Source organism: Myotis daubentonii, chromosome X (genome assembly GCF_963259705.1).
Source record: "Myotis daubentonii chromosome X, mMyoDau2.1, whole genome shotgun sequence".
In the NCBI taxonomy this organism is placed as follows: Eukaryota; Metazoa; Chordata; class Mammalia; order Chiroptera; family Vespertilionidae; genus Myotis; species Myotis daubentonii.
Window position 1 is genome coordinate 11,177,434 of NC_081861.1, and position 18,776 is coordinate 11,196,209.

The 18,776-nt window shown below is 61.2% G+C and overlaps 1 protein-coding gene across 3 annotated transcripts; it reads right to left on the bottom strand.

Moving 5' to 3' along the window:
* Positions 1–1,111: 1,111 nt before the first annotated feature.
* BGN (biglycan) lies at positions 1,112–16,730 on the bottom strand. 3 transcript variants are annotated; one of them, XM_059679839.1, is made up of 9 exons: positions 16,575–16,730; positions 16,160–16,262; positions 6,110–6,358; positions 5,718–5,830; positions 4,678–4,891; positions 4,064–4,174; positions 3,803–3,896; positions 3,573–3,711; positions 1,112–2,341 (listed from the first exon to the last, which is right to left on the bottom strand). In XM_059679839.1, the coding sequence occupies exons 3-9, from the start codon at positions 6,345–6,347 to the stop codon at positions 2,144–2,146; spliced, it is 1,107 nt and encodes a 368-aa protein (XP_059535822.1). In that variant the 5' UTR covers positions 6,348–6,358; positions 16,160–16,262; positions 16,575–16,730; the 3' UTR covers positions 1,112–2,143. The 3 variants fall into 3 exon arrangements, with proteins under 3 accessions (XP_059535822.1, XP_059535821.1, XP_059535823.1); XM_059679838.1 differs by lacking the exon at positions 16,575–16,730 and having other exon boundaries at positions 16,160–16,313; XM_059679840.1 differs by lacking the exons at positions 16,160–16,262; positions 16,575–16,730 and adding an exon at positions 8,219–8,241.
* Between the last annotated feature and the right edge of the window lie 2,046 nt (positions 16,731–18,776).

An 18,776-nucleotide genomic window follows, 5' to 3' on the forward strand; every position in this document is an offset into this window, starting at 1 on the left:
GAAACCTGGGAACACCGGGTGTCCCGGTGCCAGGCCAGGTGGAAGGGCAGGTGGCAGTGTGTGGGAGGCGGGGTGCTGAGTCTCCGGGCTCCTCTCCTGGGCTGCCACTCCCAGTGGGCCCTGCCTGCTCTATTTTCGTGAGTGGCCTGTGGCTGCCCGGGGAAGCCCCAGGGCTCCACCACTAGAGACAGAGCCCCCTCATGTAGCACGAAGACAGAGCAGCCAGGATCCAGCCCACTGCCACCTCAGCCCTCTGGGCAGGCCGAGAGGGCATTGCTCTGGGGACTGTCCCCCCACCCGTGTCCAGTGGGCAGGATTTCCCGGCTGCGCTCTGGATCTTCTCTTGGGACTGGTGCCAGCACACTGCAGCCTGGGCGTGGCTCAGCTGGCACGCACTGTGCCTTATGGGGTGGAGGTTGTGCTGGGACCCCGGGCCAGACCAGCACAGGTGGGCACACGCAACACACAGCGTGCCGCCCTGCCCCGGAGTGAGCCTCCTGGTGCTGACACAGGAACCCATCAAGAAGGACAATCAGGCACCAGGCCGGTGCGGCTCAGTGGTTGAGCGTCGACCTATGAAACAGGAGGTCACAGTTCGATTCCCGGTCGGGGCACATGTCTGGGTGGCGGGCTCGATCCCCAGTGTGGGGTGTGCAGGAGGCAGCCGATCAATGATTCTCTCCCATCAATGATGTTTCTATCTCTCTCTCCCTCTTCCTTCCTCTCTCTAAAATCAATAAAAATATATTTTTTAAAAAAGAGGGGCAATCAGGGGGGCCCTAGGACTTACTGGCTCCCCTGAAAGGGGTCTAGCCTGGTGCCCTGCAGCCTGCACTCAGAAAGGACACCGGGGTGGGCTGCTCCAGGAGCCCAGTCTAAGGACAGCTGGGGCAGCAGAAGTGCCTAGAAGGGAGGGGAAGGGGCCAGGCCGTGGCCTCCCACCTCGTCACCAGGGCCTGTTGTACAGCCTCACACCTGGAGGTGCCCAGGACCTTCAAAGAAAGCAGCAAGATAAAGCCCCAGGCTTGGAGGGGGCACAGAGAGGCAGAGCCCAGCAGCTGGCCAGAGGCGGCCCCCAGTGCCACCCCGAGAACAATGACACACAGAGCCATATTGCACAGTGTTTCTTTAATTGAAAGACAGCATCCGACCTCAGAAGCAGCCCTTCCTCAAGCTGGGTGTGATTGCTCGAAACCCCACACCAAGGGCCGGGAGCGAGGTGGGGGTGGGGGGTGGGGAGACCTAGCCATCATGGAGGACAGGGGGAGGGGAAATGAAAAGCGTGCTTGGGACTCCAGTGGGATGCTGGGCCCCTCCCGGGGGCCTGACTTCCAGGGTCTGGCTGAGCCCAGTGCTTCCCCCGTGACTAGAGCGTGGGCGGGCGCAGCACCTCCATCTGCCGCCTGCAGGCCCAGGCTTAGGGGAGAGACCTGGGCAGGGCAGACTGGTGTGTGTGGGGGGGGTAGCTGCACCCCACCCACTGGCTTGCCTGGGTAGGGACTGGGCAGAGGCCTATTGTGACAGAGACCAGATCTAGCCCAAGGATGTAAGAGAGGAGAGGGAGACTGAGAGAGAGAAAGAGAGAGAGGGAGAGAGAGGACTGGTCTAAGAGTCAGTAGAGCAAGGAGGCTCCGATGGATGGGCCATGAACTTGCATAAAGGTGGGAGCCCATTTGAGGCCAAGGATGGCAGACCAGGCCAATGAGGGCTGGAAGCTGCAAGTTCATGTGAAGGAGGAATGTGCCCCAGGCAGGTGCGGTGGGCTCAGAGGGGTCTGCTCATCCCCTTCCGTCCCCCAGACCCAGGGACTGGTTTCCCTGGATTGGAGCTTCAGACAATTTGGTTTTAGGGTGAAATGGAAGAAAATTTGGTGGGAGCCCCTCTGAATGGCTATGATGGGGGGAGGGGCAGCTCTGAAGCCAAGGGGACATGTGATGGGGCCTGGGCCTCGTGCCCCGCCTGCATGCTTGGGAACCAGAGTGAAGGTGTCAGAGGGCAGCGAGTGGGGGGTTGGGGATCGGGGTGGGGCTGGATTGGGTGCAGCTGGGCACTGGCTTGGCTCCCTCGCTCTGCCTCCCCCTTCAGGACATTCGCTGTGCTCCCCAGAGACCCAGCTCAGGCCACCGCAAGGCTGCTGCTGCCTCTACTTCTTGTAGTTGCCAAACTGGATGGCCAAGCGGTCGGTGACACAGCGGAAGGTGGCTGGCTGCACCTCCCAGTAGGGCACAGGGTTGTTGAAGAGGCTGATGCCGTTGTAGTAGGCTCGCTTGACCCCGAAGCCCATGGGGCAGAAGTCGTTGACGCCCACCTTGGTGATGTTGTTGCTGTGCAGGTAGACCACCTGGGGCAGAGGGGCGTGGCCTAGGTTCAGCGCCAGTGGCCCCAGCGCCCCAACCACCTTTCCCGAATCTGGCCACCTGGGCATCACATCATTGCATTGCATCCAGCGGGAGGAGCAAACCAAGGCTGGAGTATGGTGGTCAGACATGTGTGTGACCAGGGGCTGGGATGAGGGGTTCAGGTGGGTTCATGGTGGGTGGGAGGTGAGGGGCACATGGAGGTGGGGGCAGGGGATGGGGGGGTGTCCATGCAAGAAAGATGGCACGTTGGGATCCCAGAGGGTCCCTGGCCTTCCCTCTGAGTTCAATGAACTCCCTCCGGGCCTGCCCCTCTCAGCCTCTCATTCCAGGGACTCCGGGGCATGACAGGAGAAAGAACCTTCAGGGTAATTTCCTTTTCCTCCAGGTCCTCAGGGGCACTTGCCCTCTATCAGCCTTCCCCAACTCCCTGAAGCCCCTCCCTAGGGGAGGGCTGAGCATACAGGAGTGTGTGTGGTAAGACGTCCAATGACCAGAGGAGGCGCTCGTGTGCAACAAGCGCCCCCTAGAAGCGGAGAGGAACTGGCCACTAGAGGGCGCGCTCAGTCCAGCACTCCCTGCACAGCTGCTGCTGCAGCTGGGCTGCTGCGAGCACGCAGGGCTCTGGCTGGACAACCATGGGAATGGGGCTGAGGAAGAGACTGAGGGGCTCGAGCAGGACTGGGCAAGACCAAGCTCACCCTTGTGACTGGAAACCAAGCCAGGGAAGGGAACCCCAGGCAAGGCCCTGCACCACCACCCCATCAGCCCACTTCCTGCCCTGGGCTATCCCTGTCTTGGCACGTATTTGTTGATCCCCAGGCCCTTCCTGTTCCCCGACCTCCCAGGCCCTGCCGTCTTGGGAGACCTTCAGCTCCAGGATCTACCAGGCCACCTCCTGCTTATCTGTCACAACCTCTCTCCAGCTCATCCCACCCTCCTTGCTGCCCTGCCGTCCTCCCCCTCTTCCTCAGCACAGACTCGTGACTGCTCCTTTCCAGATGAGGAGGCAGAGGCGGAGGGAGAAGGAGTAAGTGGCCAGACCATGCAGCTGCCACTTGTACAGCGAGTCCCTGTTCCACTCTCTACTTGGGGCCTGAATCAGGAGGGGCAGGGGGGCCAAGGAACTGGCCTGGGGACATGGGCTGCTTCCTCCCCCAGTCTTAGAGGACTTGGTACTGGGTTCCCCCTCCCCCCTCTCCCCCCAGCTCTCACCTGGAGTAGCTTGAGATCCGGAAGGCCAGCAGGCACCTTGGACAGCTTGTTATTGTCCAAGTGCAGCTCCCTCAGGGTGGGCAGAAAGCTCAGGCTTCCGTTCTCAATCATGCGGATCTGGTTGTGGCCCAGGCCCAGCCTGCAAACGGAAGGAGGAAGGAGGAGATGTACTGAGAAGCCAGAGGAGAAGAGGGCTGAGGGGTGGGCCACCCGCCTGGGCCCCAGCCCACCTGTACAGCTTGGAGTAGCGGAGCAGATCCTCCAGCTCAATAGCCTGGATTTGGTTGTGGTCCAGGTGGAGTTCATTCAGGGTCTCCGGGAGGTCTGCCGGGACAATGAATGAGATGAATGCAGGAGGGTGTGGTTGCTGCTGTGTGCGTGTGAAGTGGGGGAGGCCCGCTGAAGCCCTCCCTATAAGGAGACCAGGTGGGTCTAGAAGGCTCTAGATCCCCAGCTCTGCCCAGAATGGGAAGAAAGGGCTGTCTTCCTACCTTTGGGGATGCCGGTGAGCTTGGCCTCGGAGATGCGCAGGTAGTTGAGCTTCAGGCCATCGAAGGCTCCAGGTTCAAAGCCGCTGTTTTCCAGGGGGTTCCCGCCCATCTCTAAGAGAGAGGCCCCCTCAGCCCCACAGCCAGAGCAGATGGAGCTCAAGCTGCCGCCCGTACACCCCGGGGCCTGCTGGCCTCCTGGCTTGGGGTTGGCCTGATGAACCCTGCCAATTGCCTGCTCCCCTATCTCCCCCTGAAAGCAGCCACTGATTTATGGGGCAAATTGCAAAGTCCTGGCTGTTCAAGATCACTAGCCCCCAAGGGCACTGGCCCTGCATCCGGCTCAGGAGGCAGGGGGAGCAGGAGAAAAGGGGGAGCCCATGGCAGGCTCCGGTTGGCTGTCTAGTGGCATTGGCCCTTTCCCTTCCCTCTCTCTACAGTCCCCTGTCCCCTGGTTTCTCTTCACCTTGCTTTGGCCGCTCTGGGGCATGTCCCTAGACAAGGCCCCAGAACATTCTGTGAGACCCATTCTGATTGGAAGAGGTCCTGGTCCCTGTCCCTGACCGTTCCTGACAGCCACCGGGACGGGGACTGTCCTGGGCCAGGGCCACACTCACCAATGCAGTTCATGTTGCGCAGCCCGCTGAACACGCCCTTGGGCACCTTGCGGATTCGGTTGTCATGGATGCGGAGCTCCACCAGGGAGCTGGGCAGGTTGGGAGGGATCTCCACCAGGTGGTTCTTGGAGATGTAGAGCTTCTGCAGCTTCCGCAGGGGACTGAAGGCCTTCTCGTGTATCTTAGAGATTTTGTTGTTCACCAGGACGAGAGCCTGAAGGTGGCAGGGGGCGGGGCGGGAGGAGTGGGCATTGGAGGTGAAGGCCCAGCTCCCCGGCCCACCCAGCCCTCTCCTCTCTCTCCCTCCGCTGCCACCTGGAGGCAGAGGCCGAGAGAGCAGGAGTAAGTGGCGGTTACTTCACAGGTGCCTGAGGCCCAGCTGGGTTAGCAGAGCGCAGAGCCCGGAGCCAGGGGATGCCACTACTGCCTAGCGTGGCCCAACGCTCCTATGAGCCTCAGTTTCCCCACTTGTACTCTGGATACAATGAAATATGTTCTTGCGAAAAATCAATAAAGTTTCCAGCCAAAAAGACGATTAAGCTGAGTGATCCCATTCTGCCCTGTGGTTGCTGACACCCATGCACGTGACCCTGACCCCGGGCACTCCCTCCACGCCCACCTCCAGACTCCTCTCAGGACGCCATAGGTCCCAGGTCCCTCTTGCACTCCACAAGTACAAGAACACACACCCATCTGGATCCACTCCTAGCTGCAGACCACCCACCTCCCCAAGACCCTTCTAAAGGGCAGGGTGGACCTGGCTGGCGTGGCTCAGTGGTTGAGCATCGACCTATGAACCAGGAGATCACGGTTTGATTCCTGGTCAGGGCTCATGCCTGGGTTGTGGGCTCGATCCCCAGTGTGGGGCATGCAGGAGGCAGCCGATCAGTGCCTCTCTCTCATCATTGATGTTTCTCTCTCTCTCTCTCTCTCTCTCTCTCTCTCTCTCTCTCTCTCTCCCTCTCCCTTTCTCTCTCTGAGATCAATAAAAATATATGTTTTTTAAAAAAGGGCTGGGCGAAAGGGCTGGGCGGGCTTACATAGAGGTGCGGCATGCCTTTGAAGTCGTCCCTCCGAAGCTCGTTGATTTCGTTGTTCTGCAGGTCCAGCAGTGTGGTGTCGGGCGAGATCTCCTTGGGCACAGTGATCAGATCTGGGGACCAGCACCGCTGTCACCCATGTGAGCCCAGGCCACGTTCCCAAGAGGCTCAGAGCACGGGGACACTCACACACACAGACACACACCCAGGGGCCCCGCCACCGCCACCCGTCCACTCTGAAATCAGGATCCCAGGGCCTGCCTGGGGTCACCCATCTGCGCTCCCATCCTCCCACGCCCATCCCACAGGACAGACGTGTGTCCCTTTGCTAGGGGCACTCGGGCTGTGCCCGCGCCTCCACACACCCCTCCTGCCACAGCCCTGAGACTGACCTAGGTCGGAGCACTGAACCACCCGCAGGTGGCAGTGGCAGCCGAAAGGACACATGTTGCTGAAGTTGGGCGTGAGGGAGTCTATATCCGGGTCGCCCGAGGTGTCGGTACCCGAAGCCTCCTCATCGTTCATCATGGGCAGCCCGTCGTCCAGGGTGAAGTCCCAGAAGCCCTTTTGCTCGAAGGGCAGGGCCTGGCTCAGGGCCAGCAGGGACGTGAGGAGCCAGAGGGGCCACATGATGGACGTGCCTGCAAGCCAGGGCGAGGAGGGGCCGTCAGGAGGGCCCAGCCAGCACCACACCCATCCTCTCGGCCCTTCCCCCAGCCAGGGGCTGGGGTTCTCTGTGTGTTGGCACCGTGTTCCCCATCCACCACTGGGGCCTGAGTGGCAGAGAGAACGGCTGTGGGCAGCCAGGAGGCACTTGGCAGAATCGGGGCACCTCCTTCCGCTCCCCTGTGCTCCCAGGCAAGACCTGGCTTTAGTGGGAATTGCAGTGTCTTCCCAGTTAGGGAGTCTGTGGCCCTCCCCCCCCCCGCCCCCAACACACACACCACTGAGTCAGCGAGCAGCTGCCTGGGGGGTCAGTGAGGCGAGTGGAGGAGGCGGAGAGAGAAACCCAATCATTTGCCCCCCACACGCTTTGAAGATACCACTGTGGCCCCGGGCCAATCCCACAAGCTCAAGGCAATGTGGGCGCAGTCGGGGTTGAGTTAAGGGATTATGAGTTGCTTCCTTTCCTGCCTGAGCCCCCCACCTTGCAGCGCACCCACATCTTTTTTACGGAAGTCAAGAGGCCAAGGCACCAGGCTGGGCACACTGTGCCAAGACCTGGGCTCATTCCAGAGGCAGGAGGAGAAAGAGAGGGGCATTCCCTAGGGCACAGCCCCCCATCCGCTTCCCCACTGTCCCCCGGGGCCTCGGCTGCCTCGCCTGGCCCACAAGCCTTCCCCTGGCTGGGCTCACAGAGCCCTGGGGCTCCCACATCCTTCCATCTGCCCAGGGTCCAGGCCCCTGAAGCCACCTCCCTTCCCCCGCCCCCAGGGGAGAAGACTGCCAGCAGGGTGGTGAGCAGGGTCAGGCTTGTCTGGAGGCCCCCAGGCTGGGCAGCGAGGTGGGGTGGGGGTGCTTCCCTGCCTGAGCCTGCCTCTGGCACCCACATGGGCCTGCCTCCTTCCTGCTCTGCCCAAAGGCTCTGTACAGGCAGGAGCCAGGGCCCGTGCCTCTCCCATCTCCCCCCCCACACCCCCCCCCACCCAAGGATTTCCCGGAAAAGTCCCAGCCTCATTTTCCCTATCTGTTCAACAGGATTAAATGTGCCCTCCCCCCTGCTTGCCTCACAGGTTCCGGGTGGGGGGCAGGGGGTGGAAGGCTGCCCTGGGTGCATCTGTGGGCAAGGAGCCCAGCGACGGCCTGTGCCTCCTGCAGACCCAAACTGGCCCCACCCAGGGAGGCCCTCCCTTGGTGCCCATCTTGGCCAGGAGAGGGGCTATTTGGAGGATCAGTGGGGCTGGGGAGCCCCCTGAGCCTGGATGCTGGCTGCAGAAGTGGAAGGGAGGCCTGGGGGTGGAGGGCACTATAGGCCGGCATCTTCGGAGCAGCTTGGACCTGCCTACTGCTTTCCTGGGCAGGCCCATTGGACGTGGGATTGGTTTGGCTACCAGGTGGTGCCTGGGGCCAGCTCCAGGCCTGGGCACACAGCTGTGACCCTCAGATTCTCAACCATCCCTGTCTTGCTGTCCCCTCCAGTACTCCTGCAGCCCCAGGTCACATGGCTCGCCTTGGTTCCCATGGTCCCTGAGGATACAGCTGCGGAGGGATGGCAGGAGGATCCCAGGCCATGGTTCTGTTGACTAAGCCACAGAGCCAGCCTCAGAGGGCCCCAGCCAGGCGCCTACCGCCCTCCTGAGTGCATGGCCCCCCGGTGGCAGGCTCAGAGAAGCTGCCCCAGGTCACACAGCAAAGTGAGGGTCCCACACACTGGGGCAGCATCCAGCCTCCCTGGCTTCCACCAGGTTCTGCCAGCCCCAGGGGACTCAGGGGATGCAGGACTCAGGGGACCCCCAGAAGGCCTTGGCTCGGGGTAGGGAGAAGGCCTGGGGCTTGCCTACCTGGACAGCAGGTCCCTCCTTCTTCCCTCGAGTTTGCAACTCTCAGGACAGAGTGGCGTGGGTCTAGGCCTCCCGTGCCTGTTACTACTGCTCAGGGCCCTTGCCCAGGTGCCACTGGCTGCCCGGGGCTGGGAGGAGGAGGAGCAGTGGGAGAGAACAGGAAGGGGAGGACGAAGGCAGGAGAGAAGATGGAAGGGGAGAGAGGGAGGAGACTGCTCCCCCCTTTGTCTGGCACCCCTGCCAAAGCTGCTCCCTCACAGCAGGGATGAGTCAGGGCTGGAATGCCCAGCAAGAGCCTTGGAATTCTCTGGGATCCACAGCCCACCTGGATAGGTGGGGGTGGGGGTGGAGGTGAGGTGGGGGGGGGCCTGGGTGGGGAGAGGTGGGTGCAGATAGACGCCGTGCAGCCTGGAGCTGGAGACGGCTGGGACCTCCACAGGGCACATCTGCCCTGGTGTCTGGCCCCTCCACGGGGACAGAGGATGGATGGGTACTGGGAAGGCCAACCAAGGGGTCACAGGGGACCTGCCCTGCGGGCTGGGGGCTCTGGAGGAGCTGAGCCAGCTCGAAGCCCCCCTGCCTGACGTCACTGCATCTTCGGGCCAGCCTGGCTCCAGCGCAGACACACTCCGAGGGGAAGGGAGGCTGAGGGCTTGGAGGCCCTACATCAGGGCCCCGTGACAGAGGCAGAGGACAAGGTTTGGCTGGTTCTCCCCGGTTCCTGGCTGGGCCCAGGCAGTGGGCAGGCTGGCGGGTGGAGGCTGGGCGGGCTTCCCGGCACAGCCCTCATTTCCCCTCGAGGGACTGGCACAGGACTCCGCCAGAACTATGCAGAGGGGAGGGGGCCGGCTGGACAGCGAGCCTGCAGGGGGCGGCCAGAGACCCCCACAGAGTCAGAAGGAGCCAGGAAGGGGCCTCCGGGGGTGCCCAGGGGGAAGGCTTCCCTGTGTCCAGCGCAATGAGTACCTCCATTTTATGGGAGAGAAAACTGAGGCCTAGAAAGGGGAACAGATTCCAACACCCCCCAACCCGCACCCCGAGTCACTCAGCATGAGACCGAGACTCCAGCTCGGGTAACTCCAGGCCCTGAGCTTCCAGGCCTCGGCCTCGCCTCTCAGCACCGCGTGAAGGACGGGGGGGGGTCTCTGGATGGCTGGCTTGGCCCAGCGTGGGCAGTGCAGAGCCCGGGAGAGGAATTCCCGGCGAGGCTGGTGACGATCAGGGTGATCAAGGTGGGGGATTGCGGGGAGGTAGATGGGCCCAGCTGCCCCAGTTTAAGCGTGCCCCTGCCTCCTACCCATCACCTCACACTGCCTCCCCCCCTTTCAGGAACACACACACACACACACACACACACACACACACACACACACACACACACATAGGAGGCAGGAAGGTCAAAGCCCAGGAAGTGGGAGCCCCCCATGGACAGTGTGAGAATCACAGCAAGTCCTCCCAATGCCACCTCCCCACACCACCTGGGCCTTTGGGCCTCAGTTTCCCTTCATCAGCCTTCCCAGGCATGTCCCCAGGACTTCAGGGAGGGCCTCCAGCCCCATCAAAGCAGGCTCTGAGCTCTCTGGACCCCACCTCCTCAGAGCAAAGGAAAGAAGTGGTAATGGCCATGAGGCCTCAGGCCTGGCGCCCACAGGTGTGAGCGAGGGAGGAGGCTGGGCTTCCTGGAGCGTGCGCCTCCGACCCCATAGGGGCCTTCTTGTCTGGCCTTCTGGACGTCGGAACGGTCCTCCGAGCAGGATTGCTCCAGGTCGCAGCCAAACAAGACACATTGGCAGCCTCTGAGAACATGGACGGGCCGTGCCAGGCATTCAGGCCAGGCCAAGGGCGGCGGGAGCAGGACTTGAGGTCTGGCATGCCCTGGGAGCTCGCCGGCCGAGGTGTGGCCCACAGTTGCCAAGTCCTAGACGCCGGGCACTAGCCCTAGGCCCCAACCCGACGTGTCTGGCCCCACTGAGCCACCCGACCGGAATTCTGACATGCGTGCCACCTTCCACTCAGCCCTGTCAGGTCCCTGGGACTGCATGGGTGAGTTGTGGTGAGAGAGAGGGAGATTGGGGGGGGAGGGTGGTGATTCAGGGTGCCCTTCCTCCGTAACTCAATCCTGTTCACCAAATCCCCTGGGCCCAGCTTCAACCAGCAGGCAAGAGGAAGGGTTGCTACCCAGGCTGACCCTGGGGTGCTCCCTATGGCCCCCTGGACTCCCAACAGCTCTAGTCTGCACTTGGGGTCAAACAGAGAGCGGGCACATGTGCCACCCATGGGTCTGCTAAAGCCCACATGTGTGTGCTGTGGGGATGACTGCATAAAGGGCTGGTGGCTGGAGTGGGGAGGGGCTGGTCCCTGAGCCCCACCCTGTCTGTGTCTGTACCCCAGCCACCCTGAACCCACTGTTATTGTCTCAGCGTGCCCTCAGGTGACAAGGGGAGCAGATGCCCAAGTGTGGCCCTGGCGCTGCTGGGTGACTGGACAGAGCTGGGTCTTCAAGGACAAACTCCACCTGGACATGGTGTCAGAGGCTGCAGGAAGCCAGCCATTGGCTGCAAAGGGCTGCCACCGGGAAGGGGTGAAGCAGCTGGTGCTGGCCAAACCAGACTCCCCTCCCCTCATGTCAAGGAGAGCCATCCCCCACCTGCCCCCACCCTTCCAGGAGGGAAGCAAGAGGGTCAACCTGCGGGCTTTCTGCCACGCTAGGAGTCAGGTCACAGATGGCCTACATCAGCCGGGGGTCCTGAGTTCCCTGGTCCTTCTATACCTAAGCTGTGTGCCCTTCCTCCTCCTCCCACTGATGAAGAAATCCTAAGCTCCTCATCATGTTCTAGAATCTTTGAGGAGCCCAGCCAGTGTGGCTCAGTGGTTGAACATCGGCCTATGAACCAGGAGGTCATGGTTCGATTCCCCATCAGGGCACATGCCTAAGTTTTGGGTTCCATTCCCAGTGTGGGGCGTGCAGGAGGCAGCCGATCAATGATTCTCTCTCATCATTCATGTAACTCTCTCTCTCTCTCCTTTCCTCTCTGAAATCAATAAAAATATATTTAAAAAATAGAATCTTTGAGGAAGAGGGAGGATGCTATCACCATCTCCCAGGGCGGGGCAGGAAACTCAAATGATTTCCCAATGACCATAGAAGGAAGCCCTGCTTTTTACTACTTGCTGAATGGGTAAGATGAGGCTCAGAGTTTGCCCAAGGCCACCCAGCGAGGAAATGGTGGAGCTAGGACTTTGCTGTCTGTCTGTCTACCACCCATGAGTCTTGCCCCACCCTCAGCCATCAGTTGCAGACTTTGCTGCAGGCCCCAAAGCCGCAAGATCCCACGCTCCCTGGGCTGCGTAGGGGCTGGCCCAGCCCCTGGGGTCCCTGGAGAAGACTCGTTGGCAGCTCCCTTGCCCCAGCTGGGACATGAGGTGGTTGGAAAGCACAGCCCTGCGCCCCCTTGCTTGCATCAGAAATCCTTTAGAAACATAGCACCTCTCTCTGGCTGCCACCATCAATAGCTCCCCACTGCCCGAGGGGCCTACCCCCTTCGTCGATGGATCAGGTGGCACTGCTTTGGCCCAAGTATATGCACAAGGCCAGCTCTGCTTCAGTCTGCAAGGAAGTTGCCTGCAAAAGCCATCACCCTGGCAGGCCAGGGAAGTTCCCCTGAGCAGTTTAGGTCCCAGCAGGCGCCAGACCCCCCAGGCGATGCTCTCTGCCTGCCTACCAGAGCCTGAGTCCCTGCCTGCCTCATTTCCTCCTTAAGCCAGGCCAGGGCAAGGGAGCTTGGCCTGGCTCCCAGGCCAGGAGAGCTGCCAGGCACCCTGGAGGGAGGCCTGTAGCCCCTTCCCTTCCTGGGCCCAGGGTTCCCCACAGCCCTTCCCTGCACAGGGTCCCAGCTCTCTCCCAGGGGCTCCGGCTGTGGCGGGACCCAGCCCTTGGCAGCCAGGACCTGTTCACCTTCAGCCACTCGCAGGGTTCCCTGTTTCAGGTCCCCAGGGGACCATAATGAAGGTTGAGCTGGGACTCAGACTTCTGAGAGGATCAAAGTCACACTCTCCTCTGCCTCGGGACTTCCCTTGTCTCCAAGGTCAGAGCTGCCAGAGCCAGCCTCTGCCCTCTGCCCCTGTCCTTCAAGCCCTGCTTCTATTCCCCCAATACCCAATCCTGTGGCCACATGGGCCTCTGACTGCTGTGTCCCTGTGGGCCACCTGACCTCCCAGAGGCAGCTGGTGGGGGAGAAGCCGGGGTGAGGTCACAGTCACACAGAGTCTGGGACCTCCCCCAGCGCCCTGCCCCCTAAACCTAAGAGATGTGTCACCACAGGGAGGGGGCAGATGGGAGTCATCTGAGTCCCCAAACCTTCGCTGGTGCTGCTGGTGCTGCTCTGTAGGCCGTGCTGGGAGCTGAGCAGCATCTGAAAAAGCTGAGGCTGCTGGTCTGTGGGCAAGAAGGTGCCCTCCACGGCCACTCCAGGAGCTACCCCTACCCAGAGCAGAGAGGGTGGGGAAGAGGCTCATGTGGGGCTGGGGTGGCTTCCAGGAGCCTGGAGTCGCAGTGGGGGTGAAGGATGCCCTGGGACACTTAGGCTGTGTGTTCCTATATGGAAGGTTGGAGCTGGTCTGGAAGGCTGGAGAAGGGCCTGGCCATGGGGCTGGGGCTGGGACAGGCCTGAGCAGACCCCCTCCCATCCCCCCAGCACAGCCCCCTCTGCTCACCTCCCACTGGCTTCCCCTAAGACGGGATGTACAGAAAGGGTTCTGTGGGTGGCCCAGGGTGGGAGCCGAAGAGGACAGGAGGGAGGGGAGGGAGGGGCAGAGCTGGCAGGGCCCGGATCTGCTTGCCTTCAAGGGGAGCAGACGCTCATTCCCACCCCATGGCTCACAGCAGGGCTCTCTGGAGAGCCACTGTCACCTCCTAGCCCCTCAATTTGAGGCAAGTCTTGGGCTAGTGTGGCTCACTCCCAGCAGCAGGGCAGACAGGCGTGGGGTGGAGCAGCTCCAGGCAGGGCCCAAGCTCTCCGGCTCTGGGTACCTAACCAAGGGGAGCAGGATGAAGTCTTGGTGGGCCTGGGAAGACCTTGTTAACAATCAGGATGGACAAGGATGGTGAGGGGCCCCGGATGTGCCACCTGCAAGACAGCAGCCCAGTGCCCAGTGGGTGGGGCTTCAGAGGCCAGGGTGTGGGTGGGAGGAGGCAGCCCTCTCAGAAGGCCCTGCTTGCAGACCCTCGCTTTTGGCTCATGACAACTCCCTCCTCTGGGGACTTAACGTTGGCACTGGAAGAGACACTCTGTGGCCTCCAGTGACTGCAGAATCTTCCTGAAGGAGACTCTTGTCTTACAAAGGCCCCCTTTCCACGCCCCTCCAATGGGCCAGGGCCATGGTGGAGAGAAATTTGGGTTGATGGTCGCAAGTCACCACACACACCGATCAGAGGGTCGCCCCCCCCAACTCTCTGGGCCCTTAAAATGGACTGACTCAGAACTGCCACCGGATCCACTGGCAAAGGGGTGGGGCCCCAGACTCCCCATCTACTACACGGGGACCCCGGCCTCTTCTCCAGGGCAGGCAGAGCACAAAAGCAGCGGGACATTCATATCCACTGGAACCTGGGTCCGTGGGGCTTGAAGGTGGCCCAGTGGGTAGCTGGACCGGGCGGCTGGCTTGCCATCGGAGCCCTCTCTGCTCCCGGCTCCCAGCCTGGCCCTTACAGTTTGGAGGCAGCTCTGCACCTTCCTTTCAATGCACCACACAGCCCAGTCCTCAGAGGCTCCCCCAGGAGGCCCACGGTAGCTAGCCATGGGCAAGCGCCACACGAAGGTGCCTCTGCCCTTGCAGGTCTCCCAGGCGCGGATGGCACAGGCAGCAGCGCATTGCCAGGAGCACTCGCTTGCACGTCTGTAGTCTCGTGCACGCGTTCTCACTCTGCATGAACGCGCTCCTGGACACAGACCCCCAGGAACCTTCTTCTCTGGCGCTGAGGGAGGCCCGAGCATCTCTAGCCTGTCCCGGCCCCAGGCAGGCCCTAAGGGCGGTGAGCTGGCAGGCCAGGGCGGGGTGAGGGCACAGAGGCAGGAGCCTCCTGAGGACAGATGGCATTGACCGCAGCCGCAACCTGAGCGGCTCTTCTGAAGATTGTTCCTGAACAATCTCTCTGGCTTAAGTGAGGTCTGCCCCACCCGATGCCACCCACTGCTCCGCCCTGGAGGATCATGGACTTTCTGCACTCAGCAGCCCTCAGTAACCAGTGCCCAGGCCCCACACCAGCCCATGACGCAGGGAGGGGGGGAGGTGGCCAGGGCACTCAGGGGCACACCCAGAGAGCTCTGTTCTACCTTCCTCCTCTCCTGGGTCTCTTGACAGGCCCCTCTACGTGCCAGCCATCTTGGCAGCTTGCGGGCCAGGGGCCAGTGATCTTGCTACCCCCACCCGATTGTCTCACAGTATGACCACAGGCTATTGTAACGAACTATAGAAATGATCCCTGAAAGTATAGTCTTGGCCACAGGCTATTGTCATCAGTAGTCAAGTGACTCTGACGAGTCCCTGGGTGGTATGGGGTCAATACAGCCAGAGTTTGTCAGTCAGAAGCCCTAGGTCCTGACCTCAGCTCTGCCCTTGAATGGCTGTGCAACCGTGAGCAGGTTCCTGCCCCTCTCTGGGCCTCAGTATCCCCCTCTGTACAATGGATGGGATGGGGGTGGGACCCACAGGAGCCACTCCTCTCCTCCCAAAGGGCCCTAGAGGCAACCCGCCAGCTACACTTTGCTCAGACCAGGGGCTCTCTCTCTCTCCATTCAAAAGGTGCCCCCTCGCCCCGCACCAGTGGCTGGGTTGCCTTTTGGGAACAGGGCTGCTTGCTGGTCAGGGAACCCTTGAAGTCCACCCATCCCTAAAGGCCTGGGGTGATGAGATGATAGGGTCCCAGCTTGGAAGTGGGTCTGCAGCCAAACGTTTACCCAGTGTCCCCCTAACCTTAAGGGCCCCAAGCCAGGCCTGGCCCAGGGTAACATGGCCTAGTTGCCCGAGTTTCTCTCTGCCTCAGCCCAGTTCTGAGTCTCAATCCAACGGGGCTCTGGGGAGATGGGGTTGAGCCCCACCCAGGCAGCCCCACCCTGGGCCCTGGAAGCCAGGGCTCGGTGGACCCACACCTCTCCCAGGAGGAGGTAGAGGCAGGGCATTCGCCTGTGGGTAAGCGAGGAACATCTGGGCAGGGTGCCTGGAGAGTGCCTGGAGAACCAAGTCTCTGAGTTCCTGCCAAGGCCTGGGCCCGGGCAATGGGGACTGCTCCCTGGCCCAGGCTCCCGCGGAGGCCCTCGGGCCTCCGACCTGGGCCAGGAGAAACTCTGAGCAAGTAGGTTTGCCTGCTGAGCAGGAGGAGCAGAGCACAGAGAGAGGCTGGTGGGAGTGCAGGGTGCACCCGGGGTCTTGTGGCAAAGGGAGAGGGCCACTGGCCCACTGGCAGAGCTGGGGTGCCAGCCATCCAGCCATGCCTTGGTGATGCTCTGGGGCCACAGCCAAAGATAACAACCCCGAGGGGGAGGCAGAGAGGGCAGGCACGGAGCTGAGCTGAGTGAGATCAGAGGGGAGAGGGAAGGGGGGTGGAGAAGGTGCCTGGAAGAGGGAGGGGAGTGAGGGGAGTAGAGGCAGAACTGGGACAAGGACCAAGGGTGCCACAGGGCGGCGACGAAGGGGCACAGACTGAGAGCCTGCAGCAGTGCCCTGGGAACCCGCAGGCATCCTGGGAACCCACAGGAGAGGGTGGTAAGGGGGCAGGAGGGACAGGGATAGGGACGTGGAGGGGCGGCATAGGGGCAGCAAGGTCAGGGTCTGGGACTTCTTGAGAATGGTGAGGGGGCAACAGAGCCAGGGATGGGACATCCAGGGCAGCTGAAGGCCAGCGTGGGGTGTGGGGACAGTGAGTGGCTGGCGTGGGGGCCCTACCTGAGGAGGGGAAGCGCTGGGTGCAGGCTGGCTGGTTGGCAGGCTTGAGTGTCCAGCAGTCCGTGTATCTGTCTGTTGGGCCGTCCAGAGCAGCTGCTCACTCCTGGGCAGTTCGTGGAGAGAGGGAGACAGAGGCGGTGGGAGGGAGGCTAAAGGCTGGGCGGGCGGGCCAACCGGGGAGGGGGCGGGGAGGGAGGAAAGGAGGGAGGGGGCTGGAGGGAAGGAGAGAGGGAGGGAGGAAGGGAAGGAGGGGGGCAGGCTTCCAGGCCCCCCTGGCAGCTTCAAAGGGAGCAATTTTCTTGTAGACGGCTGGGCTAGCTGCACCCACTCCCGGCTCCCTGCTCACATCCCCTCCTCCAGCACCCCCTCTCCCTGCCCCAGGGAACGGAGCGAAGGGACACACGGTCTCACTCACACCAGGACCCTGGGCGTCTCTGGGCAGGCCCAGCCTCAGAGAGTCAAACTTTCCACTGCCCAGATGGGGACACTGAGGCCCAGAAAGGGGTGGGAAATGGCTTTCTGGCCCTGGGCCGGGCAGAGGAAAGCGAGAGGGCAGAAAGGAAAGAGAGATGAGGGGGAGGGAGGCAGCCTCTGGCTGCTGGTCCAGCGAGTGGCCCTGGGATTCTGTTCTGAGCCCGCCTAGAATCTGGGGCAGCCTGGGCCTGAACAAGGAGGTGCTTCTCTGAGATCCGGGAGGCAGCTGTGTGGGTTTCGGGAAGGGCTTGATCTAGGCTCCTGGGAACTCTGGACACCCCCATCCCCACCCCCACACATTCCAGCCTCTTTTTTTCCCTAAAAAAGAGGAACTTGTCTTATCTGTGTGACCTCCGAATGTGACTGAGCTGGGGGCGGCCTGGGCCCGCCCAGACTTGGGGGATCCTCCCTAGCTTGCCTGTCCCGGAGCTCAGAGAAGCTGAGTGGGAAAGCTGATTCAGAGAAAAGGAACCTAGCGAGTCATTCTTTTGCTCAATCTGTGCAGGTCCCCTAGGATGTGATAACGGCTCTGTGGGTGGGCACTTCCTTCGGGGCTCGAGCTCCAGCTCTGTGCCGGCCACTCACTAACTGCCCGGCCAGCCAAGCTTCCCAGGAAGAGGCTGTCGCCAGCCACTACACCCAGGCCATGACTGGAAGCGTGGCCACTTCCTGAGGACCCAGGGAGCCCAGCTCCACCTGCTGCTAGAGCAGGGGTGGGCAAACTTTTTGACTCGAGGGCCACAATGGGTTCTTAAACTGGACCGGAGGGCCGGAACAAAAGCATGGATGGAGTGTTTGTGTGAACTAATATAAATTCAAAGTAAACATCATTACATAAAAGGGTATGGTCTTTTTTGTTTGTTTGTTTTATTCATTTCAAACGGGCCGGATCCGGCCCGCGGGCCGTAGTTTGCCCACGGCTGGGCTAGAGTCGAGGCCACCCTGTCCACTGGGGTCCCATTCCTCCCCTGGCCCGTGTACCCAGCATGCAGCGGGGCCAGGCCAGAGCCAGCCTCTTTCATGGGCTGACACTGCAGGAGGGAGACTCTTGCAGGAGCAGCTTCTGAGAGACAAAGGTGAGAGTTGAGAGGGAGTAAGAAACCAAGGTAGGCCCAGCCGGCATGGCTCAGTGGTTAAGCACCGACCCATGAACCAGGAGGTCACTGTTTGATTCCCGGTCAGGGCACAAGCCTGGGTTGTGGGCTCGATCCCTAGTGTGGGGCATGCAGGAGACAGCCGATCAATGATCCTCTCTCATCATTAATGCTTCTATTTCTCTCTCCCCCTTCCTTCCTCTCTGAAACCAATCAAATCAAATCAAAATAATAAATAAATAAACCGAGGTAGGCAGTGATGCTGAGATCTGCACAGGAGACTAGGGGGCTGAGAGAGGAAGACGCTAAGGCAGGTGACACAAGACAGGACAGAATTCCGCAGAAACCGAAAGAGAATAGTGTATAGAGAGGAAAACCTCAGCAGGTGGAGGCTGAGGGGAGGCCGAAGAGAAATGGGTCCAATGGATGGAAAACAGGGATGAGGTCTGAGGGTCCTGCCAGCTGTCATTCAGTTATTCAGTGCTCAGCCCAGGGCTGGCATGCAAGTGGGGTCTAGAAGGTTCTGCCTGGAAGAATGGCTGGGCCCAGGGGCTCTCCCCCAACCCTTTTAATATATAAATTTAGTGATTTCAGAGAGGAAGGGAGAGGGAGAGAGAGATAGAAACATCAATGATGAGAGAGAATCATTGATTGGGTGCCTCCTGCACACCCCACACTGGGGATTGAGCCTGCAACCCGGGCAGGTGCCCTGAACGGGAATTGAACCGTGACCTCCTGGTTCATAGATGGACATTCAACCACTGAGCCAGGCTGACCGGGCAAGGCCCCCTTTCTTGCACCAACATCAGTTCAGGGGACTTGGAACAGAAGGTGGCCTGACCGAGCTGTGGCGCCTGCCTGCAAGGAGCTTCCAGGCTGAGTCACGGAGAAGGGTGATATGGGCCAAGCAGGGTCCGGGTCGGGAGCTCTGGCTCCTTCTTCTTTTGGGGGGCAATGCCGACGCAAAAGGTTCGAACCAGGAGACTGGAAAGAACTCATGTCTTTCCAGACAAGGGGAGTCAGTTTGTCTGCTTGTTTGCTTGTGGTTT

Bases quoted from the DNA above. Each gene is read 5' to 3' on its own strand.
- BGN (XM_059679839.1), bottom strand. From the start codon at position 6,347: ATGTGGCCCCTCTGGCTCCTCACGTCCCTGCTGGCCCTGAGCCAGGCC. The intron at 5,831-6,109 runs GTCAGTCTCAGG...GCTGGTCCCCAG, and splicing joins GGTTCAGTGCTCCGACCTAG to ATCTGATCACTGTGCCCAAG. The intron at 4,175-4,677 runs GTGAGTGTGGCC...CCTCTCTCTTAG, and splicing joins GCGCAACATGAACTGCATTG to AGATGGGCGGGAACCCCCTG.